The 27490-nt window shown below is 35.3% G+C and overlaps 1 protein-coding gene across 4 annotated transcripts in view; it reads right to left on the bottom strand.

Moving 5' to 3' along the window:
• The window catches only part of CWF19L2 (CWF19 like cell cycle control factor 2), a 119020-nt gene that overhangs the window by 11598 nt on the left and 79932 nt on the right, over window positions 1-27490 (bottom strand). For all 4 annotated transcript variants that reach the window (XM_014785203.2, XM_087433649.1, XM_014785202.2 and 1 more), the window contains 2 exons: window positions 9540-9752; window positions 5907-6023 (listed from right to left, as the gene is read on the bottom strand). In XM_014785203.2, the coding sequence (XP_014640689.2) occupies window positions 5907-6023; window positions 9540-9752 (330 nt within the window). The remainder of the gene's footprint in view (window positions 1-5906; window positions 6024-9539; window positions 9753-27490) is intronic.

Here is a 27490-nt window from a genome sequence, read left to right on the forward strand (position 1 = left end):
TTTTTTATTTAGATTTATTAGCTTGATTTATAACTTTTTAATATTTTATTTAAACTTTTTTATTATGATTATATATCATATGTAGAAATAATAGAAAGAGACCCATGTACCCTTAACCCAGTTTCCCCCAACGGTAACATCTTACAAAACCATAGTACATCATCACAACTAGGATATTAACATTGATACAGTCAAGATACAGAGCAATTCCAACACTATAAGGATCCCTCCTGTTGCCCTTTTATAACCACATTCACTTCCACCCCCTTTCTTAACCCTTGACAACTACCATTCTGTTCTCTATTTCTTTAATTTTTTCATTTCAAGAACGTTACATAAATGAAATCATGTAATCTTTTGGGGTTGGCATATTCCACCCACCGTAATTTCCTGGAGATTGAACCAGGTTTTTGTCAAGAAACTGCCTCGTTACTGCCATGTGGAGATGGAAGTTCAGGTTCCCCACTTAACCTCTGTTGATACCCAAAAAGTGGATTCTTATTACTGCTGGGTGGAAGATGGGAGTTCTGGGCTCCCAGCAGGCCTCTACTGATCACTTAGTACTGATCCCTCATCACTTTTCTATTTTTCACTCATTTTATAAAGTAAGCACAAGTAAAAAAGAAAATCAAATAATTATAATTTAAGGTGAACTAGAAAGGTACCTAGTAAGCAACAGATATGAGATTCGCTTTTTATTTCTGACCACAGCTGTACATAAATTCAGCATAGGCTCTTTAGACACTCAATTTGTTGTTAAACTCAAAGTCTTGGCTAATAGCGTAAAGGGTTGCAGACTTCACATCTGTAATCTCATTACAGTCATGCACCGCATAACGATGTTTTGGTCAATGACGGACCACACATACGACAGTAGTCCCATAAGATTAGTACCATACAGCCTAAGTGTGTAGTAGGCTACACCATCTAGGTTTGCGTAAGCACACTTTATGATGTTCTCACAACAATGAAATCACCTAACGACACATTTCTCAGAACGTATCCCTGTCGTTAAGTGATGTATGACAGTATAGGTGATTGTTAGCTAAATCATTATAGATTATTATAGATAATTGATTCTCCTTTTAAAAATTCCCTGACTTTGGTATTATACTTCATAAAATCACTTTAATGGAGATAATGCACATACAATTGAGGCTAAAATATGATAAAAAAATAAAATATAGAATATTGGTATAGATATCTACACGGTAAAACTAGTCATTCAAATTTTATAGCTGCCTTGTCCGCAATCTGACTTCTGCAGATAAAAACTCTTCCCAAAAAGGCTATGTTCACGTACTGTTTCATTTTTCTCTTCCTGGGCAAACAAGAAGACTAAATTTCCCATCGTCTCTAAGACTTAGGTGGGGTCATGTTTAGTTCTGGGTAATGCATGTAGAAATGATATGTGTCATTTGTGTGTTAAAGCAGTTAAGAGGTAGTGTGTCTTCTTATGTTCATTTTCTTCCATCCAAGGGGCTGAAAGAGAAGGACTCCACCACAGGAGAGCCTTATCATGGAAGGAGCCTGGATGCCTGAATTACTGCTTGGAGGCCATCTGTCTTAGAGAACTGCCCAACCTACACTGGACTACGATATAAGAAATTAACTTTTGCTGTCTCAGGTACTGTGAGTTAGGTTTTGTTTGCAATAACAGTGAAGAATAGTAAGATGGGCAAATTCACCGACATCAGTGATATGACTGAAGCTGCTGATGAACCAGAAAGTAACAAGAGTTAACCCCTATTTTCCCCTCTACTCAACTGTATATCCTAGATAGTTATCTTTACACGCCTAGTATCACATGCACAAAACAATTAAACAACAAAACCAAACGGGAAAATATACAAATTTGGTTTAATAATATAGTTCTTTAGACTGTCTCTATTTTGTTGTTATTATATTTGTGAATTTTTATTTACTATAAATATTTGCAATTACTTTTTATTTATTTCATTATCTAGTTCTGTGGTGAGAAGCTAATTTTATATACTAGGAAAAGGAAAATCATTACTAGAGTGGAACTATATATTTGAAAACCAAACTTATTTGAAGAAGGGAAAAAGTAGATCAAAAGCAGCAGCAACAATAACAATAAAAATTTAGATAATCCAAAGATTATCTCACAAACTTCCTTACTTCATGCTTGTTCATAGTCTTTTCCTGGTTTAACTGTTAGATGATTGTTCTAGATTCTATCTGGACAACAGTGAAGTCAGACTCAAGATCACTTGGATTATAAATGAAAATTCAAAAGTACTAAATTAGTAGTGATGCAAAAATAGTTCACAATTATAAAATATATAAACATCACACTAATAGCTTCGAGGAGACACACACATTTAAGTACTTCTCCTCCATGTATTTAAAAGACTTTAATTTAAAAATATGAGTTTAATGGTACAATTTGAGATTAGCAACTCCATTAAAGCAAGATTTCCCCCAGTTCAATATAACAAATACACTATACATATTTAAATAATATTCATTTTTTTAAAGTTATATGACTACTAAACAATAAAGTTTTTTAGTTCATTATCATAAGATACCAAAACTAGTTTATGCTTCAGAAAGATACTGAGATCCCATGTTTTGAGGATGACATAAAATTCCCATATTCCAAATAGAAAATACTTCATCCCTTCGGTAATCACTATTTTCTGCATTCCTAAACTATGATTACTAATAAATAAGTAAACTATACTATAAAGTGTTGCAATTCTTAGTTTGTATCGTCACATTACAAAAAAATCAGGTAAATACGAGCAAAAATTTTGAAATGAAAATTAAAGTATTTTCCTTAAAAATATAAAGCTACTTAGGGTTGATGATGTAATATTAATACTATAATTTATTCAAGTTTTCTAAATAGAACATGTCTAAAGATAAAATAATCCAAAGATAAATATTAGGAGATAGGATAGAACATACACATTTAACTCTATACCCTTCACGGACTGACTCCTCAAAAATGACATTAATTTTTAAAACAGCACAAACCAACTGGAACAAACAGAATGAGAGAAGATACAGTGAAAATCAGATCACCCCGCAATATCTCACTTAAACACTAGAAAGCTGGTTCATGCCCGGGGGTGTAGGGGGAGGGGGCCTAGCAGGGATAGTAAAGAATAAAGCCACACTGCACTGCAGAATCCTCAAAAGGCTCAGGAATTGGCAGCACCAAGTACTTATGGAAACAGACGTGAAGGAGTGGTGAAAAACAGATGGTGTAGATGAAAGTCTTTTGGAAAAAAAGCAATCGACATGCCCGATCCCCTCCTCCGCACCAGCAGAACACTGTAGGATTATCCTTCAGAGAAGGTAAAGAATAAAGTTACTGAATTGGGAAAACCAGACACAGTTGAGAGCATACAGTCTGAACACAGGGGCATTATAGGAAATGTTAATTAATGTTCTTCAATGTGCAACATTCTGCCAGCCCAGCCTTCTTCCCCTACTCAGCTCCCAGAACTCTGGCAAGCAGACTTAGATGCTGTAGGCAAGAGAATGAAAGAGTCTTTTCTGGAGAGTCTGACTAGCCCCAAGAAAAAGACTTAAAGGTACCAACACTAGAGGTTTCCCAATGAAATGTCTCCATCATATCATTCCACAGTGAAGCCCACTGTAGACAGGCATCAGCAACCCCACCACCACATCGCCAATTTGAGATATTTAAAAAACGGACCTACAGTGTCTATGACATACGTTCAAGCATATTTGTCAAACTGATAAGAATAAACTTAAAGGGGAACAAGTTTCACTACATATTTAATAAAACTAAAAATATGGATCGGATTCATTCAAAACTTGTGACTATTCCCATATGCTCTGCTGAAACTGATCTTGGCATTTTCTGTCAAATATAAGGTCTACAATTAAATGTTACTAGAGAATGGTAATAAAAATCAATTGAAAGAAGTGGCTCCTGCATTTGCAAACAATATTTTTTGCCAAGTCAAATCATTGTTTGTATATATACTCTAAAAGAGGTGAATGACCATAAGGATACTCATCAGGCCATAATTAATTTAAAGTTTTGTACATATTTGTAAGTAAAAACAAATATTCAAAAATCTACATTTTTTTAAATAAGCTATAATTCAGATATTTTATTCATTCACTATCTTACAGTAATTTACAACTTCTAATAATTTTTTCTTTTATCACACAAAAAGAGCTATAATATCATTATTTGTATAAAACAATTTGGCTTTTCCTCCCTCAATTTTCCATAATGCAGCTGGCTTATAAAATCAGCTAAACTATAACATAACCTGTATTAGAATATACTCTGCCACTGGGCAGAATTAATGAATGATTTTATCTCTGCGTTTCTGACAATACCTGGATTACTTTATAATCATTTACTCAGTATCTGTTGAAGTGAATAAGTTTCTTCTTTATCCACCTCAATGTTTTTCATCAAGTAGCTTAATTTCTTACAAAAATATAAAACACACAGACTAGATTTCTGTATTACTTAGAATCTTTTTGGCACTGTATTTTGCTCTAAGTTAAATCAGTTTTGCATGTATAAATTTTTAAAAGGCATTCCATTAAAGTCCCAAAATAATTCTGAAGACCAAATTTGCATAGTTTCCTCTTTAAATTATTTACTGCATTGGCACCCACTACTAGAAAAAAAAATTTTTTACATCATATGTATTTGTTCACATTCTGACCCTTGCTTGGCCATAGATGCATTAAAACTGTCTGCCTTCAACTTTCACAGCATAAACTTAAAGATCACAAGGAGTAAGAAACTGAATTTCATGAAATACAGTCAAAATACCTCCTCTTTTGGCACCTTTACCAGCAGGACACAAAGACTAGTATACAGTCTCTTTTGAAGTCTTACAATTTTCACATTTTCTAACTAGCGGGTCCCTGTAATCCCTATTCAGTTGTCAGGCATTAGAAAAACAAGTTTTCTTTCGTTTTTTTGGTCATTATGAGGTCTTGAAATAATTCAGCAGCAATTTCACCCATGTTGTGCCTTTCAATCTCTTGAAGATTCAGCCACACACACACAAAAAATCCCTGAATCCAAAAGCTGGGCCAGGTTATAAAGGGAAAAAGTGCAAAAATTAAAGCTGGTGAAAAAATCACAGCAGCAGAGAAGGCCAATTCCACTGTGGGAAAATATGACAACTGCTGAATATAAATCTCTGACTTCTAAAATTTATTTTTTATTATCTGAAAATATCTTTTCTTTTGGCTGTAATTTATTAGTTTACTGTGGTAAGAATGATTATCTCATGCTCCACTTAAGCACAGATTAGAAATCTTAATTTTTTTTTCTTTTTTTGGTGAGGAAGACCAGCCTTGTGATCCGATGCCAATCTTCTTCTTTTTGCTGAGGAAGATTGGCCCTGGGCTAACACCCGTGCCCATCTTCCTCTACTTGATATGGGACACCGCCACAGCATGGCTTGACAAGCGGGGCGTCAGTGCACGCCCGGGATCTGAACCTGCGAACCCTGGGCCACCGAAGTGGAGCATACACACCTAACCGCTGCACCACTGGGCCGGCCCCAGAAATCTTAATTTTTTAAGGAAAATAATTATTACTTTGTCACATTTTATTTAGCAGACAAGAGCTTTCAGTTGTACACCTGAAACTAACATAATGTTATATGTCAATTGTACCTCAATAAATTTTTTTTTTTTAAATAAAGCTTTCAAAACATGGAGTACATAAGGGAAATTAAAAAAAAAGGTAGTCACTGGCGAAAACATCAAGATCCGCAGGTATACACAACTATGGAAATTTACACAAGTGTTTAAGTTCAGAAAGCAAAATCACTGGATGAACATATAAAACCTGTTAGAATTTATCACCATAGTCTGCAAAAATTGCTCATGAGTATTACAATGATAATGAGCATTATCACACTGACCTGAATTTCCTCCCAGATGTCTTCGTCCAATAAGGTAGCTGCTCTATGGTGCTGCAAAGGGACTATCAGGCAGTGCCCCTCAGTAAGAGACCGAAAGTTGGGTAAACATAAATAAACCTATAGGAAAAAAATTCCAGAGGTGAAATATTATTACATTTTATTCTCAGTTGTGACAGATAAGCCCCTAGTACGGTTCATCTAACATTTAATAAACTATACTTGCTTATAAGCAATATATTTTATTTTAATATTCTAAAGATATTTAGTATTTTTAATACTTTAAAAGCCACAAAGATAGCTTTTAATAAACTGGAAATGTATAGTATAAGTCTCAATTTTAACTGTTATACATGACCCACAGATTAAGCTTACCTAAGGGCAGAATGAAAGATACTTTATCCTCAATCTGAGGAAGCTAAATGCTTTCAAAGACCTTGAAATAACATAATTTTTGCAAGAATAAAAAGATACATGGCCTGGTGATGACAGAGATGCCTGTTAATCAGACCTTCCTTCTCTTACTGGCTAAGAGAATTAACCTAATTAAGAGAGAAAGAAAATGACCTCTGTATGGCTTTACTGCTCTGGTTAAGTTCTATGTATTTACATATATGTACTACCTATAAGCTGGTGCCATTTTTCCATTATACACAAACTGTCTTAAAAAAAGGCCAATTAATATGTATGTCGTGAGCAAAAGGTGTTCATGAGGAGCATAAATAATATTCTGCAAAGGGGCCTGATCTTATTTTCTATTATTTAGAAATATTTTGTATGGCAGACAATATTTACTTAACAAAATAATGCAGATTTTTAAAACTTTGCTGAGAGAGGACAAAGTAGGAGTAGATATGGATATTTACCTAAATTCACAGTAAAATGACAATCATATGCACAATTAAAAATAGTATCAGTACTGATTCATTAATTGTAACAAATTTACTACACTAATGTAAGATGTTAATAACAGAGGAAACTGAATGTGGGGTATATGGAACTCTATACTATCTTCTCAATTTTCCTGTAAATCCAAAACTGTTCTAAAAAATAAAGTCTATTTTTTTAAAAAAAGTAAAGCATAGTATTAAGACAAGGAGGTGGACAGATGACTTTTATTTTTAAAAAAGGAGGGAGAAGGCTGGGACAGCTGATGATTAGAAAGTTATTTAACTGATTCTAATGACTACTAATATAGTTTCATTAATACATTTGGATTTAAGACATTAATTTTAAATATTAGAAATTCAAGCTGAGTAAGAATTACTGAATTGCTTTGAAATATTGCTTATTATTTCCACTTAACGGCAAAATAATTCCTTAGAAACTCATAATCATATATGATTAACTTAGGTAATAACTGAAAGGAATAATTTGTCCTTGTTTACTCATTAATAAAATAACCTATTAATAAAATAACCTATTAGCTACAATACATATGCATTCAGATGTTGGAGATCAATGAATTCCTTCTAATCAATATTTCAAATATTTCTTTATTAAAATATTCACAGATGAAAGGCTGACGTAGATGGTAGTTTTTAGAGCAGAGATAGCATATTAAAGCATAGATGGAGAAAGGAGAGACTCAAATGGTTTTAAAAGGAAACCAGAATGAAAAGACTAATCCAAGAGGGAAGAAACAGATCAGCCAACTCTCAGTAAGCTGAAGGCAAAGAGAAGAATTTAATACTACTAGAAATGACTGATTGGAAAATGTGGATTACCTCACAGCAGAAGAGGAAATCTGAGAAGGAAAAAGGAATGTATGAGATAGCAGTATGAGTTGAGGAAATAGAAATGTCCATTACTGGCTAACAGTTTCCTTTGACCAGTGAATTGAGAAAGGCCAACTTTGGGATGCAGCCAACAAAGCAGGAGGCTAACAAAAGGTTTGTACACTTAAAACCTCTGTGCCTCCCTGGACCCAGCCTGTCTTCTTCAGTGCACTAAAGACAATGAAGTCATTGAAAATAACCCAAACGTCTCCTAAGGCACTGTAGGAAAAATTTAAGTATTATTTCATGTTTAATTTATTTTTACATTTCTTAAAGGTAGGGATCAGACTAAAGCAGAATGAAATATTTATAGATAATATCAGAATTATAAAAATGTAATTCTTTATGTAAAGGTCTGGAAAAGAACGTAGAAAAATTAATACAAGTAACTGGTTAAGGTGGGGTTTTTTTAACTGATTACATTTTGAACAGAATTTTTACATTTACCTTTTTGTTAAAGTATGAAGGGAAAGAAAGGAGAATAAAAAGAAAGGTAAGGAAATAAAGTTAAAGAAACCACAATTCAAACTGATAAACTGACTTTCTTAATGACCTAAAGATATTAAAGACTAGAGTTGGAACGGAAAAGCCAATTCTTTGGATACATAAGGGTATGCGTATGTGTCAGAGAGTGTGTGTGTGTGTGTAAGTGTGTATACACTTAATAAATAAATAAATAAAATAAATAAATATATATATGTATATTCCCCAAACTATTAGTTCCTGAAACTAGCATTCATTCATTCAACTTCCTCTATCACTTTTTCTCACTCCCTCCACTCCAGCTACACCGGTCTTCTTTCTGTTGCATGAATGCCAAGCTCATTTCCTCCTCAAGGCTTTTAATTCACTGATGCCCCTTCCTAAAACATTATTCATTCATATCTTCATGTTGCTTGCTCCTTCTCATCTTTCATATCTCTACTAAAATACCTCCTCAGAGGAGCCTTCTAGACTACCTTCTCAAAAAATACTCTCCTAACATTTTGTCCCATTTCCTTGCTTTATTTGCTTTATGACAATTAATACTTTCTTAAATCAGTGCAATTACTACTTTGTTTATTTTCTGCCCTATTTCACTAGAGTACAAGCTCCACACATATATCTGAGTCTCTACTTTTCCCCAGTGACTAATTAGGTATATATCAGGTACACAATAATTATTTACTTAATATAAAAATTAAATCACCAAATATTTATTGAAATAAATGACTATAACTAGTGACTACTAAATAAGTGATTATTAATATTTATTGAAATAAGTGAGTGCGAACATACATGCTTGCTACACAACAGGATACATGCTTGGTATATACAATGATGAGTAAAAGTTATCTATGTCCTCGTGGAACTTACAGACTATTGGGGGAGAGACCCAACAAACAAGTAAAACAAAATACAATAAACTTCTTCAAATTATGAGATATTCTATGAAAAAACAAATAGGTTCTATGAGAAAGGAAGGGAAGAAGGAGAAGCCAACCTAGACTGAGTATCTCTGAAGTGACTGCAATACTGAGAATCAGGTGCCAATCATGAAAATAAGGTCACACAGCTGGTAAATGGCAGAGCCAGAACTTGAATCCAGTTAGTCTGGCTCCATAGTCCAAGGCCTTAACCACTATCCAATGCTGTCTCTCTAAAGAGGAGAATCATGTGAGCTTCATGTCATTTAAACATTTATACTCACGCTAAAGAAGATTCTAAGAATCATAGGAACTTAGAAAAGAAAAATATCTGAAACATAGAATAAGAGAAGACAGATTCCTTAGGAAGCTTACAACAGTATAAAGAAAGAGGCAAATCCACATATACCACTAAATCATTTTCTTAGGGCAATAAATGTTATATTTCTTACCTTAACACCTATTGCAACAATAAGGTGCTTGGGAAATTGAGAGCTGTCAAAACAATACAGACACTTTTCCATTTGTGCAGCAAGACTCTGGTGCTCAGCAATAGCTTTTTTCCTCTGATTCTCTTCCTCTTCACCAAAACGTTCTCTCTCAGCTGCTTTGGAGACAAACATGTCATCCAGAGTATAATAGTCTCCATCTGTTTTTCCCATAAACTGAAAAACCAAAATAACAGTAGTGGGGAGTAGAAGGTAGTAGTAAAGATTTTATCGTACTGCAGCATACTGAAGTCATATCTGTAAGTTCTATGATAAAACTCTTACATTAAAAAGAGAAAAAGAAAAAGGAAACACAGGATTAAAATTTAAGCTTGACCTTCAAGCGTCTATCGTCGTCGTCGTCATCATCATCACCGTCACAACTAAAGTCTACTATTTACTATGTGCAATTCCATATGATTTGATTATTTTATACTCTATGAGGAGGGGACTATTACCATTTCCATTTACTAGATGAAGAAATTGAACCACAGAGACATTAAGAACTACTTTCACTTTAAAATTAGCATATGCTCTATGGTAGTGCTGTCCAGTTGATTCCGACTCCTAGCGACCCTGTGTACAGCAGAGTAGAACCCCGCCCAGTCTTTTCTGTGTCATCCTCTCATCTTCCAGCGCTATATCAGACAATGCTCCGCTGCTCATCATAGGGTTTTCACGGTCAATTTTTTCAAAAGTGGGTGGCCAGGTCCTTCTTCCTAGTCTGTCCTAGTCTGGGAGCTCCGCTGAAAATTGTCCACCATGGGTGACCCTGCTGACATTTGAAATACCGCTGCCATAGCTTTCAGCATCACAGTAACACACAGCCGCCACAGTATGACAACCAACAGACAGCTGGTATAGCTCCCTGACCAAGAAACAAACCCTGGGGGCAGTGATGAGAGCACCAGATCTTAACCACTAGGCCACCAGGGCTGGCTATATGCTCTATATAGAACATAAAACATTTTTCAACTATATCTCCTGGCACCTTCTCCACACTTCTCCCAACATAAGCTGTAGCCAGGGTGATGCTTTTAAAAACACAAAATACAAACTGTATTTACTTATTTTATTTACGTCCCTGTTTAAAATCCTCAAAGAGCTTCATATTGTGAACAGGATCAAGTTCAAATTCCGGTTTGGCCTACTAAATCATAGGCACAGAAAGGCATAATGGTTAAAAGCTTACATTCTATAGTTAGAATGACCACGGTAAAACTCCATCTCCTGTCTCTATAACCTTGGGCAAGTTATTTAATTCTCTCTAGACTTTATTTCCTCATTTTACAATGGTTATAACAATATTATCTATCTAATAAGCTTATCTCACTTAATCATACAGTAAGCACTCATAAATGTGAGCCACCATTAATTATTATTACAAATCTCTTCATGATCTGGCATTGATGACCTCTCCAGTTACATGTGATCACATCCTTACTCAAAGTCTACACTCGAGCCACCCTATTTTCAGTCCCCAAAAATACTATTATCTTCAGGCTTTGCAGAGACTGCTCTCTGAACACTTTTGCCCTCAACTGTGCCTTTCTACTCCTACTCATTTTTCAACCTGAGGCTTAGATTTAGTTGTCACCTCCATAAAAGAACTTTCCTAGATCTTCCGAGCTCCTCCAAGTTCTGTATTCCCATCAGTCTCATGATGACCACATTGTATCATAATTGCTCATTAACCTGTGTTCTTCTTCCATTAGAGTAAGTTCTAAGTTCTACTTAGTCTACTAAGTACCAAAATGAGAACTATTTTTTCTTTATTATCAAATACAAAACAATAACAAGATGCTTAGATCTTAGCAGACATTTTAAAAGATTTAAAGAAAGCTAGAGTGGCTCTGTTCACGTCAGTGCAAGTAGATTCCACAGCAAAGAAAATTATGAAGGATAAAGAAGGTCATTTCATAATGATAAAAGAGTCATACCACCAAGAGGAAATAATAATCCTAAATTTTATGCACCTAATAACAGTTTCAAAATATACTGAAGCAAAATCTTATAGAACTGCAGGAAAAATAGACAAATCCATAACTGTAGTCAGAGATTTAAATATCACTCTCTCAAAAATTGACAGAACAAGTAGGAAATCAATAAGCATATAGAAGACTTTTTTTTTTTTTTTTTTTTTTTTTTAATTTTTTGTTTATTGCAGTAACATTGGTTTATAACATTGTAAAAATTTCAGGTGTACATCATTGTACTTCTATTTCTGCATGGACTACATCATGTTCACCACCAAAATACTAATTACAACCTAAGCATATAGAAGACTTGAACAAACTATCAACCAGCTTGACCTGACAGTGATAGCAGTTGTATCCAAAATCAGCAGAATACACATTCTTCTCAAGTGCACACAGGACATTTACCAAGATAGATGACATTCTTGGCCATAACACAAGTCTCAATAAATCTAAAAAGATTCAAGTAACATAAAGTATGTGCACTGAACACAATGGAATTAAGCTAGAAATCATAACAGAAAGACATTTGGAAAACTGTCAAGTATTTGGAAATGAAATAGTGTACTTCCAAATAACCCACAGATCAACAAAAAAATTAAAAATAAAACTAGAAAGTATTTTGAACTGCAATAAAACAAAAATACAATATATGAGAATTTGTGGGATACAGCTAAAGCAGTACTCAGAGGGACAATTATAACACTAAACACCTATATTAGAAAACAAGAAAGGCCTCAAATCAATGATGTCAACCTCCACCTTTAAAAACTAGAGTAAGAAAAGAAAATGAAACAATGTAAACAGAAGAAAATCCCTAAAATGTCATTATTGATACAATCAGGTAAAAACATTATTTTTAGTAAGATATTTCTCAGAGCACATTAACTTCCTTGTCCATACTAGGTACTTATTTTTATCTTCTTCTTTTTCTCCATATGAATCTTTGTATAACTCTCTATGCTTTCAGGTTTGTCTATTTATGTGAATTGCCCTGACTTACAAATTATTACTTTAACTTCAGACTTTTATCTCAACCATAATATATTACATTTTGAGAAATATCAGAACTGGTCATTAATCTTTTTCATGATAGCAACCAACTACATGCTAGGTATTAATAAAAACTTTAAGCACTCTCTCATTCAAACATCCTTCCAATATGGGAATTGTCATCCTCACTTGACAGATTAAAAAACAGAGGCTAAGAGAGACTAAATAACTTAATCAAAATCACATAGCTATTAAGAGACAGAATGAGGAATCAAACATAGGATGATCTGACTATAAAACTGAAGAGTGCCTGGTATATAGTGAGCCTCTCTCACTTAGGAAACCCATCTTTAAAACATAGAAAGGGTATATTTTGAATAGAGCCTTTGAAGCAGAATAGAGAATTAGAAGAAAACTTAAATTTCATCTGGAATAAACATACCCAATCGAGTTAAGGTACCTATCCAAGAGAACATAAATATATAATAGGTATTTATCTTATCTAAAATATATTAGTAGGAGCAGAATATGCACTTCTTTATATAACTATTTGATATATACTTCATATAAAACATTGTTATTAAAAATCAGTTCATAACTGATCAGGGAATATATTCAATTCAAATAAAATCTTTTGTACATGGAAGATAATATTTCTATTCCTTAAATCAATGTTCCATGGATGTTGCCAAACTATGATTTATATACAGTGTTTAAATTAAGTATGGTATAGAGTCACCAATTAAGTCTGAACGATTCCTCAACACAACTGAAATATGGTATTCATGTATCCAAGAACAATAACTATAATTCCCTCCTCCCACTCTCTAATTATTTGCATTTTTCCCATTATCTTCTCTTTGGGGTTTAATCCAAAATATTTTTAATTTATCAGTCATGTACACATCTTCTCTGACCTTCAACCCACCATCTTCCTATATTTGGCAACAATAATCAACATTTTTTAATAGACAGACTGTTAACAGATAGTGGAAAATGTATTAAGTCTAAGAAGAGGAAAAGTGAAAATAATCGATGGAGGAAAGGAGATGAAGAAAGAAAACGCGGGTATGAAAATACGCCTTTTCATGGGGGTCGGCCGGGTGGCGTAGCGTTTAAGTTTGCCCGCTCCGCTTTGGCGGCCGGGGATTCGCAGGTTCAGATCCTGGGTTCAGATCCCAGGCACAGACAACGCACCGCTTGTCAAGCCATGCTGTGGCGGTGTCCCATATAAAGTAGAGGAAGATGGGCATGGATGTTAGCCCAGGGCCAATCTTCCTCAGCAAAAAGAGGAGGATTGGCAATAGATGTTAGCTCTGTGCTAATCTTCCTCACACAAAAAAATAAATATATATAGGCCTCTGCATTATTTAGATAGAGTCCTAAAGAAAGCTAATGGTATGGCACAAGCTCAAGATGATACATCATAAATTTTAAAACTGTGAGAATCTCGTTTCCAAATAAATCAGAAAAATACGGTGAAGTGGTTATAAGATTAAAAGAAATAAGATAAAAGAAAGGAGGGAAGATGTCAATACTACTCAAAGTGATCTACTAGATTCAATGCAATGCCTATCAAAAGCCCAGTGATTTGTTTTTCAGAAATAAAAAATTCCATCCCAAAATTCATACGGAATCTCAAGCAATTACAAATAGCCAAAACAATCTTGAAAAAGAACCAAGTTGGAGGTCTCAGACTTCCTGATTTTAAAACTTACTACAAAGCTACAGTACTCAAAACAGTGTGATACTAGCATAAAGACAGACATATAGACCAATGGAATAGACTAGGGAGCCTAGAAATAAACCCTCTCATATACGGTCAAATGATTTTCAACAATGGTGCAAAGAACACTGAAAAAGGAAATGAGAGTCTTTTAAGCAAATGGTGTTGGTTAAACTGGATAAACACGAAAAAAAATGAAGTTGACCCTCACCATACACTATATACAAAAGTTAATTCAAAATGGATCACAGACCTAAACATAAAAGCTAAAACTTTAAAACTCTTGGAAAAAAACATAGGAGAAAAAGCTTCATGACACTGAATGTGGCAATGATTTCTTGGTTATGATAACAAAAGCACAGGCACAAAGAAAAAATAGATAAGTTGGACATCATCCAACTTAAAAACTTTTGTGCACCAAAAGACACTATGAAAAGGGTGAAAAAGCAGCCCACAGAAAGGGAGAAAATATTTGCAAATCACATTATATGATAAGGGAATTACAGCCAGAATATATAAAGAACTACAACTCAACAACAAAAAAAACAAGCAACCTGATTAAAAAATGGGCAAAGGATCTAAACAGACATTTCTTCAAGAAAAATATACAAATGGCCAACAAGCACAGAGAAATGCAAATCAAAACTACAATGAAGTTACCACTTGTCGATCACTAGGATGGCAAGAATCAAATAGTAAGATAACAAGTATTGTAAAGATGGGGCGGAACTGGAACCCTCATACACTCCTGGTGGGAATGTAAGATGGTGCAGCTGCTTTGGAAACAGTCTGGTAGTTTCTCAAACAATTAAATATATATTAATTAATAAACAGTTAACCATATGGGTTACCATATAACCCAACAATTCCACTTCTAGGTATATACCCAAGAGATATGAAAACATATGTCTAACAAAAACTTGCATGTGAATCTTTACAGCAGCATTTATTCATAACAGCCAAATGATGGACATAATCCAAATGTCCATCAACTGATGAACAGATCAACAAAATGTGTAAGATCTGTACAATGGAGTATTATTTGGCTATAAAAAAGAAATGAAGTACTGACATCTCTTACAACATGGATAAACTGTGAGAACATTATGCTAAGTGAAAGAAGCCAGTCACAAAAACCACAATCATATACGTGAAATGTCCAGATCAGGAAAACTTATAGAAACAGAAAATAGATTCCTAGACCCTTAGGTCTGGGGACAGAGGAGGGCTGAGAAGTTAGAGGGTTAGACAGCTAAAGGTTATAGGGTTTCTTCTTGAGGTGATAAAAATGTTCTAAAATTGACTGTGGTGACTGTTAACAAATACCTGTGAATATACTAAAAACCATTGAACTATCCACTTTAAATGGGTGAATTGTATGGTATACGAATCATATCTCAATAAAGCTGTTTAAAAAAAAAAGAGAATTAACTTGACCCAAAGAAAGGTCTGGCCTTTTCCCTCTGCTCCTGGAAGGTAATCTTTAAACCCTTGGAATGTCCTGCCTGATAGGAGTGGCTTTGTTTACCTGGGGGCCTTGGGCCACACCAGATAGCCTATGCTAACAATGTGATTTATGGTGGGGGCTTTGGGCCATGCAGTATCAATTCCACCTCCGAAGTGGCTGGAAACTAGGGTCATGCACATGGGCAATCAACTATGTCTACGTGACCAAATTCTAATAAAAACTCTGCACACCAAGGCTTCGAGGAGCTTCCCTAGTTGGCAATACTCTGTGCGTATTTCACACATTATTGCTGGGAGAAGTTAGTGCTGTCCACAACTCACTGGGAAAACAACTGGAAGCTTCATGCTTGGAACTCTCCTAGACTCAGCTCCATGCACTTCTTTGCTTGACTGATTTTATATCTGTATTCTTTCTCTGCAATATACCTAAACTGTGTGTATAACAGCTTTTATTGAATTCTGTGAGTCCTTGTAGTGAAATATCAAACCTGAGGGTAGCCTGGGGGACCCCTGAACTTGCAGCTGGTGTCAGAAGTGAGGGTGGTCTTGGGGACTCTAACACTGTGGAGACACAACAACCAAACACAATGCATAAAACATTGATCAGATCCTGGATCTAAAAAAGAAAAAAAAAGCCATAAAAACTTAAATATAGGTTATACATTAACATTTTTAAAATAAATACATGGTTCTGCCTAATACACAGGCACCACCCAAAAGTGGACAGATGCACACTACAACCCCACTCTGGGGTGGCCCTAAAAGACAGCAGTGAAGGGAAATCCTCTCAGCAAGAAGAACTTGGAGCAGTGCATCTGGTTGTTCATTTTGCCTGGAGGGAGAGATGGTCAGAGGTACAGGTCTATACTCATTCTTGGACTGGTGTTAATGGTTTGGCTAGAGGGTCAGGGTTCTGGATGGAACACAATTAGAGAATTAGCAACAAGGAGGTCTAAGGAAGAGGTATGTGAAAAGACTTCTCCAAACAGATAGAGTACAAAGAAATTCGTAACTCATATGATGAAAATATTTATGTCACTAGCCATTCCTACCATTGTCCCAATGAGCTTATGAACAAAGTGGTCACGTAGGGACAGAAGTTATGTGTGGGCTCAGCAACATGAACTTCTACTCATCAAAGCTGATCTAGCCATAGCCACTGCAGAATACCCAACCTGCCAACAACAGACTTATCAACACTGAGCCCCTGATATGGCACCACTCCCTTAGCGGGAATCAGCCAGCTACCTGGTAGCAGGTTGGGTACACTGGACTGCTTCTGTCATGGAAGGGGCAGCACTTTGTTCTTAGAGGAACAGATGCTTACTCTGAATATAGCTTTGCCTTCCTTACATGCAATGCTTCTGCCAAAACTACCATCTCTGGACTTATATCATCATGGTATCATATACATGCTTCTGATCTAAAAACTAATTTCACAGCAAATGAAATGTGGCAATGGGTCCATGCCCATTTAATTCATAGGTCCATGCCCACTGAATTCACCATGCAATGATGACCACCAGGTAATGGTCCATTCCCATTTAATTCACCATGTTCCCCATTATCCGGAAATAGCTAGCTGGACATAACAGTGAACTGGCCTTTTCACGACTAAATTACAAGTGCTGGCTAGGTGACATCTTGTGGCGCTAGGGCAATGTCCTCCAGGATGTAGTATGTGCTCTAAATTAGCATCCAACCTATGATGCAGTCTCTCCCATAGCCAGGATTCACAGGTCTGGGAATCTACGAAAAAAAAATAGGAGTGACCCATCTCACTATTACCCCTTTTAATAAACCAACAAAATTTTTGCTTCCCATCCCTGTGACTTTAGGCCCTACTGGTCTAGAGATCTTAATTCCAAAGGGAGGAATACTTCTACCAAAGCACCCAACAATAACTCACTGAACTTGAAGTTGAGACTGTCACCTGGACGCTCTGGCTCCTCGTTTCACTGAATGAATCAAAAGGTGAAGAAGGGAGCTACTGTACTGGCTAGATTGATTGATTCTACCAAGGGCAAATTGGGCTGCTACTACACAATGTGTAAGGGGAAATATATCTTAAATGTAGGAGATCTTTGAGGGCACCTCTTAGTATTCTCACAGCCTAGGATTAAAGTCAATAATAAGCTACAACTCAACTAAGGCAGAACTGCTAATAAATGGCCCAGACCTTCAGAATGAAGGTTTGGATCACCCCACCAGGCAAGGAACCATGACCAGCTAAGGTGCTGCTGAGGGCAAAAGGAATACGGAATGGGTAAGAGAGGAGAGCAGTTATAAATACTAGCTAAAACCACATAACCAGTTTCAGAAATTACCATAAGAGTTATAATGCCCCTTCAATATTTTGACATGAATATGTTCATGGGAATATACATTTAAATATTAACCAAAATTTTTTCTTTTCTTCCCCTCTCTCATCCCCTTACCATCTAACATAAAATGTATTAATAGTAGCTTTGCATTCTATGATGGGGAAAGGGCTAGCATGTTTTTGCTTCTATGTGGGATAGCTGTATCATGTTAGACAGAAGCATGACTGGTCATTTTTTTTATTTGGAGATTAAATATAGTTTAAGGAGATGTGCCAAGGTTACAAAGCATGGGTTGTGGTGACTCTGACAACTGACTAGTCTGACACACATTTACCAGAATTCTCTTTTCTGTATGTTTCTGGTTAGGATGGGCAACATAAGAGATTCTTATGAGAGACTTGGAGGGTAGAAATGAAGCAGCAGCCATGTGACAGCTTGCATACACTGTCACTTATCTGCTGGTTCACTTCCTGTTACAAGGCAGCAGCTAAGTCTGCAACTGCTCTACCTTTCCCTCCATCCTCCTTCAGCTTCTCTGACTTCCAGGCCAGATGCGTGTAGTTAGCTCCTAGTCTTGTCTATAGGGATATCCATACCACGAAGGTCAAAGGCAACAAGAACTGACACATGTTTCTGTCCATCCAGCTCATGCTTGTGAGTTTCAGCTTGTTCTTGTTCTCTCCTCTTTATATTCATTTTTCTTTCCCAAGTTCTTGCCCTCTGGACTTAAAGCTCCCATATCACATGTAAACACAAGAGCCTTCAAGAGACTGCTTACCCAGCTCCTACAATTGCATAAGGTCAAATCCCTGTAAGAAATCTGTGTCTGTGTGTCTCTCAGTAGTTCTGTTTCTCTGCTTGAAAGGTGACTAATACAGATTTAACCTTCTATAAATAGCAATAAGAAGCTGTTTTGTTCTCTGCTTATACAACATTTTTTCAAGAATGTTCCAAGAATATTATTTTTAATATCATTAACCACTGTTCAAAAATAGTATATAACAGTATATGAAATTCAGATATTTCAAATGTCAATTGTATAATAAGATGGTTGAAAATTAATGAAATAATAAAATAAAACCATTTCTTTTCTGCTTCAGTCCACTATGTCTAATGACCAAATCCAATAATACTATTTTAGTATCATCTAATCTGAATGTAGTCCCTTCTGTGGTCTTATGCCTTAGTTGCCATGTTATTATAGAAAAGTCATTAACTCTTGCAAATGCTTCCACTGTAAACTCATAAGCTAAACTGGCTCTTCAACACAATTAGAAAAACCTCCCATTTCCACAGTGGCTCAGAGAAGTGAAAAAGGCTTCCCTGAAGGAGTAATGAGAAACGTGAGATGTGTGTGAATAGGAAGATAGAAGGGGGCAAAGGTGGCAAAGCACAGCAGAAAGAGCATGTGCAAAGAGGCTACAGCATGAAAGCACGGCACATTTGAGGAACTGAAGGAAAGTCAGCATGGCTGGAACAGAGGAAGCAAAACAAAAGAGAGCAAGATTCAGAGGAGGCTGGAGAGGTCGAGACCAGCTTTCAAGGTTTGTTAGGTCATGTTAAAGAATCTGGTCTTTAACCTAATAGCAAGTAACTGCCATTTGAAATGTTTTCACATAGAGGCCAAAGGATAAGACACCCATTTTGAAAAAAAAAAGAAATTATTCTGGCTTCAGTGAGGTAGAGTTAAGAGAGAATTGGGAGAAGTTCAGAAGGAATGCCAGCAAACCAGTTAGGAGGCTATTTTCATAGACCCGGCAAGAAGTCATGGTAGCAATGGGAATGAAGAGAAGCAGATTGATTAGGAGTAGGGGGAGGACAAGATTGGTGACAGATTTGATGTGGAAAACGAGGGAGAGAGGTATCACTGATGACTCCAAGCTTTCTGACCTAGGCTAGATCATAGTAACATGTACTGGTAAAGGAAAAACTGAAAATGAATTGGGTTCAGGAAACGGATATGTGACCATAAGCAGCTACTGAGTATCTCCGAGCATCAGTTTTTGTTTATTAAATGAGGTTAATAATATTAATGCTGCCAGATAATTATAAGCTTCAATGTATGTAAAAAGCCTGATATAGAGAAAGTCCTCAAAAAACAGTAGTTATTATTATTCTCTCCCAGAGCAGGATTCTCAACTGGGGGCAACTTTCTCACCATGGGACAATTTGCAATGTCTGGAGACATTTTTGGTTGTCACAACGTGACAGGTGAGTGTGGACACTACTGGCATCTACTGAGTAGAGGCCAGGGATGCTGCTAAACATTCTATAACAGACAAATAGTCTTCCCACAACAGAGCTAGCCAGCCCAAAATGTCACTAGTGCCAAGGTTGAGAAACCCTGTTCCAGAGGGATTATGATTACATTATTGCAGCAAGGAAAGTTCTTTTGTATCCATTAATGATAATGACCATCCACATGAATTGGGAGTTAAATTGAATTATTACTTAGATTCTTTTTAATCAAGCAAATAGTTTCCAAATTCAAGCCTGAAAATTGAAGATGTTAGTGATTTAACAGCCAAAATACTAAGCATACAAAAATGTTAAATGTTTTCTAACTACGAAAACTAATTTGTTTTCCCATTTTGATGTTTGAGTAAAAAAACCTGAACTATAACAAACTGGCATCTTATAGAAAATCAGATACTCAGAAAAACTCCATGAAGACCGAAAACTGAAAGCTTTTTGTAGCATCATTACATAGAAACAATGGTTTGCAAAAAATCTAATTACAGTCACGCACCACATAATGACGTTTCGGTCCACGATGGACGACACATACAACAGTGTTCCCATAAGATTAGTACCGTATAGCCCAGGTGTGTAGCAGGCTATACCATCTAGGTTTGTATAAGTACAGTCCACGATGTTCACACAATGATGAAATCCCCTAATGACACATTTCTCAGAACGTATCCCCGTCATTAAGGGACATGTGACTGTAGTATTGCACAATATCCCTATTACACACGGATTATCAACAAAGAAAAACAGATTGCAGTCTAATTCTTACAAAGGCATTTCAAGTTTTATGACAAGTTTTTAATCAAAATTTTGATCAAAACTGTGAAACTATCCTTCAAACTCCAAGCCCTCTAATTCATTGGAAAAAGATGAATTAGTTGATGAAATATAAATTTCACACAATTTTGGACTATTTTTCTTTAAAAAGGAAAATGGATAGTTAAACTACTGAATGAGTATACCCAATTATCAACAATTTAAACTTAACAGGTCAAAATCTGAGAGAACTGCCTACAGTTCTCCTAAAATCTCACCATGATCAAGAACCAAGACCCGATCACAATGAGATACCACTTCACATCCATTTAAGACAGTTGCCATCAAAAAAAAAAAAAGAACAAAACAAAAACAGAAAATAAGTTTTGGTGAGAATATGGAGAAACTGGAAGCCTTGTGCACTGCTGGTGGGAATGTAAAATGGTGTAGCTGCTGTGGAACACAGTTTCGTGGTTCCTCAGCAAGTCAAACAGAATTACCACATGATCCAGCAATTCCACATCTGGATATATACTCAGAAGAACTGAAAGTACGAATTCTTTAAAAAGATACTAATACACCAACATTCATAGCAGCATTATTCACAATAGCCAAAAGTTGGAGACAAACCAAATGTCCATGAACAGATGAATGGATTAAAAAAAAAAAAAAAAGTGGTATATACATACAATGGAATGTTATTCAGCCTTAACAAAGAATGAAATTCTAATATATGCTACAACATGGACAAACCTTGAAAACATTATACTAAGTGAAACAAGCCAGACACAAGAAGACAAATATTGTATGATTCCATTTATGAGGTACCTAAAATAGGTAAATTCATAGAGACAAAAATAGAATAGATATTACCATGAGCTAAGGGAGATACAGGAGTGGGAAGGGAAGTTATTGTTTCATGGGTATAGAACTTCTGTTTGGGATAATGAAAAAGTTCTGGAAATGGATAGTTTCCAGGTGATAGTTGCACAACACTGTGAATGTACTTAATGTCACTGAATTGTATACTTAAAAATGGTTACAATGTTAAATTTTATGTTAAGTATATTTTACCATAAAAAAAAAGAAATAGGACCTGAACTAAAGAATGTTAAATAAATTACTCTTCTGGTGTTCCCAACCTAAGATATGTTCAGAAAAACAAAAACTATTTTGTTAAGCAGCTTGGACTGGATTCAGGCCTACATCTTTTGGAAAATGAACAAACTAAACCAAAATTTATTGTATTCAGTTCCATGTAAAAGCAAAATATCACTTCTATCATTTTATGACATCCAAATTTCAAATTTTCTTTAGAGGATGTCACAGGAAAAATATACATGATTTCACACTCTTGGATTAGAGTCTTCCAAAGCGAATTTCACCCCATATCAGTGAAGTCTATGAGAATGGAAATGGCTACCATGAGAACTGAAATAACCAAAGGATGCTGCAGTGTGTTGGCAATTTCGACATTTCTTACTTCTTCTAAGTATGCCTTTAAGAAAGGTATGTCACTTAATATCTCAAGATTTATTATTAATATGACAGTTTACTAAAAATAAAGGATTTAGGTTCTAGTACATATTATGAAAATACGTACTTTGTATTTTAAAGACTATTTCCATCAGAAAATATATTGTCTTAAGTGTCACAAACTCAGAAAAAATAAAACTACCAATAGAAACACAAGCATCTTTTATTAAACAATAAAATCATCTGGTTTTCTTACAATTTAAGGTAAAACCCTAACTACTTTGAGTCTTTCTCTCCCTTCCTATTTTTCTCTTGTACTTTCCATTTTCCCTCCCCTCCAGTCCATTTTTAAAGCACTATCAGTACAAAAAGGATAAAATTACTGCCCACGGTGCTAACAAAATTAATGAGGAAAGACGTATATAGATCTTATGAAGATGTGCCTAAGTTTACGTTGTCAAGGAAACACTGACGTCTTAGATTTTAAATGGAAGAGTTTATATTTAAAGAATGTTGGAGTCAATAGAATGTATTTTAAGAAAGAGCAAAGCACATACTACTCATTCTCAAATACCAATAAATGACACATGGAGATTGTACAAAGACAATTAAATTTAGGCAACAATCAACAACTATCCATTGACCTGAGTCATTTGAAAGGCAGTACCGTTTAATGAAGAAAGCTGGACTGGGAGTTAAAAGCTGAGGCTTCTGGTGCTGGCTTTTGCAACTCATTAGCTGTGGGAACTTGGAACAGCTACTTAGCCTTGCAAAAGCCATTTAACTTGCTTAGTTTCCTCATCAGTAAAATGTGGCAAGTTAAGCAAGATTAGTAAAATATCTTTCTAGAATCAAATATTCTTTAGTTCTATGATTTCAAAGGAATAAAATTCCAAAAAGAAGTTACTATTGTTATCTTCTAAGATATTATCTTCTAAGAAATCATAATAAATACACTGTCATCCATATTCTAAAATACAAATATACAGTATGATAATAGATGTACATTCCCTTCTTTGTCAAGATATTTTTGATTGTCCTCTTTTTTCATTAACTATGTAGTAAATACTCAGGAAAAAAACCTGAAAAACATAGAAAGGATTAAAAAAACTAACAACCATAATTCCCCTATCCAAATACAAAACATAATCAAGTTGATATTTGGCATGACACACCTTTCTTAACCTGGTTATAAGAAAGAGATGTTATTAAAGATTCAGTGGTGAAATACAATAGGAAAGAAAGTGAACACAATCTGAATTTCAGAATTACAAAAAACAGGATGGACAGTAAAAATTAAATACGTAAATAAATATAGCACAACGGGGTAGAACTGAATACTGACCAGAAGTAGTTTCAAAGTTGCTGTCCAACCTGAAATATCTCCTGTCTTCCCAGTCTAGGTTAGGACACCCTGGTGTTGCTCTCAAAAGACTTTCCACTTGTCTTTCACAGTAATTTGCACATCCATCATTACTGAACTCATTTTTTACAATTATTTACAGAATGCTGTTTTTTCCTCACTAGCCTACAAGCTCCCTAAAGGCAAGGATCATGTCTTCCTAACGTGCCAGTGTATCCCCAAGTAGAATACCTCACACATTGAGTGTGATCAATTAACATTTGTTGACTAAATAAACAAATAAACAGGATCTTGATCTATATCAACCATTCCTGACTGGTTACTACTCCCAGGGTGTTTTAAGATCCATTTTCAGGGTAACTACTAAGTAAGGGTAGTACCCAAATTCAAAGACACTTGCCATGAAAATATATATCATTTAGATATCCTAGACCAGAGATTGACAAACCATGGCCCACTGGCCAAATCAGGTCAGCCATCCATTTTTGTAAATAAATTTTTGTTGGAATATAGCCATACTCAGTCATTTACAAATCGCCTACGGCTGCTTTTGTGCCACAGCAGCAGAACTGGTAGTTGCAGCCGCAAGCTGAAAATATTTATTACCTGGCCATTTACAGAAAACGTTTGCCAACCTCTATCCCAGACTAATGCCTTTCAACTAATAAAAGAAGAAATATAGGGTAATGAGCTTTTGTGGTCTCTTCATGAAAATATTAAACATATCTAAACTATATACTAATGATATTACTATCTAAAAATGCAATAACAGTTATCTTGTTTCATAAACTTTTAAGAGTGAAGGGATTAAGCACAGTATTAATAGAATTGGTCAATACTCCAAATACTTTGTTTTTTTTATAAGCTTTTATATTTAGCACAGCTTATTTCAATTATTAAACATACAAAACAAATTGCTCCTATGCTATGGTTAATTATTAGCAATGATGAACAAAAATCACAATGCCAATTCAGCATTTCTAGAGTAACCTGTAAGTCTATTAGCTCCAATGCATATAGGTAGGGACTGGCATTACTCCATGTATTTAAAAAATGTTTACCCTTTTCTATGAGAAATTACCTAATATGATTCAAGCCAACCGTCTTCCTTCTGCTATCATATATAAATCAATCTTCAGCCAAAAAGAAAGAAGACCTGAAAAAGTTAAAATGACTGCAGAAGGGGAAATGGGATGGCGCTTACTGCATTTTCTTAGCTGCTACAACCAAATTAACACCTTCATTAAATAATACAAAGAAAACAATTTGCTCAGATAAAAACAACAATCTTGTCAAAATCTTAATACAACACAACTACAAATTCAACAGTACATAAATCAATCAACGCTTTTTTAAAAATCTGGATTTTAGCTGTATCAGTTGCACAATCAAAAGTTTGTCCAGTTTGTAGGTTTATTTATCGCTATCAGTTCTGGCTGATTTCTGCCAAAAATTATTAGGTAATATCTAAGTCATAAAAAAATAATAAGTATTTATTTATGAATAGTATAAAAAATGAACATTAGGTGGGAAAGAAACATCTATTGAGTGCCTGCTGTCTATCCTAGGAAGAATTCTTATAAATCCATTTAATAAGGATGATTTCACACTATTTAATCCAAAATATGTCATTTTATAAAATTGGGACATTATAAGTCAAAAATTTCTGTTGTAGCTAATATAGACTGGGAATGGAACTTTTAAGAGTAAAATACCATTGATAAAGTTTTTTTCCAGTTTTTTTGATATAATTGACATATAATATTGTGAAAGTTTAAGGTGTACAATGTGATTTGATAATACATATTGCAAAATGTTTACCACAATAAATAAACGTGTTAGTTAACACATCTTTCACCTTACATAATTACCATTTTTTATTGTTGCTGTTATACCGAGAACATTAAAGCTCTATTCTCATAGCCACTTTTAAGTATACAATACAGTACTGTTAACTACTAAATATGTATAGTGACCACGCTGTACATTAGATCCCCGGAACTTACTCATCTTATAACTGAAAGTTTGCACCTTCTGACCAACATCTTCCTTCTTCCCGTACCCCTCAGTCCCTGGCAACCACTATTCTACTCTCTGTTTCCAGGAGTTTGATGTTTCTAGATTTCAATATACGTGAGATCACACACTATTTGTCTTTCTCTGACTTTTTCACTTAGCATAATGCCTTCAAAGTCCATCCATGTTGTCGCAAATGGCAAAATTTATTTTTCTTATGGCTAATATTCCATTGTGTGTGTTTATGTATGTATGCGTGTGTGTGTGTATCACATTTTCTTTATCGGTTCATCTGTCGATGGGCACTTGGATGTTTCTCTGTCTTAGCTATGGTGAATAATGCTGCAATGAACATGGGGGTGGAGACGTCTTTGACACAGTGATTTCATCTTCTTCAGATATATACCTAGAAGTGGAAATTGCTAGATCATATGGTAGTTCTATTTTTAATTTTTTGATGAATCTCCATACTGTTTTCCATAGTGGCTGTACCAATTTACCTTCACACCAACAATGCCCCAGAGTTCCTTTTCCTCCACATCCTCACCAGCATTTGTTATCTCATGTCTTTTTGATAACAGCCATTTTAACAAGTGTGAGATGAGATCCCATTGTGGTTTTTATTTTTTTAATATAATTTTTATTTATTTATTTATTTTTCCACCCAAAGCTCCAGTAGATAGTTGCATGTCATAGCTGCACATCCTTCCAGTTGCTGCATGTGGGACGCGGCCTCAGCATGGCCGGAGAAGTGGTGCGTCGGTGCGCACCCGGGATCCAAACCCAGGCCGCCAGCAGCGAAGCGCGAGCACTCAACCGCCAAGCCACGGGGCCGGCCCTCCCATTGTGGTTTTGATTTGCATTTCCCTGATGATTAGTGATGTGGAGCATCTTTTCATGTACTTGTTGGACATCTGTATGTCATCTTTAGAAAAAGTTGTCTATTCAATCCTTTGCCCATTTTACATTGGATTGTTTGGTTTTTTTCCTATTGAGTTGTATGAGTTCTTCATATATTTTGGATATTAACCCTTTATCAGAGAGATGGTTTGCAAACATTTTCTCCAATTCCTTAGCTTGCCTTTTCATTTTGTTGACTGTTTCTTTCGCTGTGCAGAAGAATTTTAGTTTGATGTAGTCTCACTCGTTGATTTTTGTTTCTGTTGCTTGTGCTTTTGGTGTCATATCCAAAAATTCATTGACAATACCAATGTTAAGGTGCTCTTTCCCTATGTTTTCTTCTAGGACTTCTATGGTTTCCAATCTTACATTTAAGTCCTTAATCCACTTCAAGTTAATTTTTGTGAGAAGTGTAAGATAGATGTCCAACTTCATTCTTTTGCATGTGGATGTCTAGTTTTCCGAACACCATTTATTAAAGAGATTATCCTTTTCCCATTGAGTATTCTTGGCTCCACTGTCAAATACTAGTTGGTCATATACGCGGGGCCTTCTTTCTAGGCTCTCAATTCTGTTCCATTGGTCTATGTGTCTGTTTTTATTCCAGTACCATACCATTTTGATTACTATAGATTTGTAATATAGTTTGAAATCAGGAAGAGTGACAC

This window comes from Ceratotherium simum, chromosome 7 (assembly GCF_057802395.1).
Source record: "Ceratotherium simum simum isolate JZ-2026a chromosome 7, ASM5780239v1, whole genome shotgun sequence".
NCBI lineage: Eukaryota > Metazoa > Chordata > Mammalia > Perissodactyla > Rhinocerotidae > Ceratotherium > Ceratotherium simum.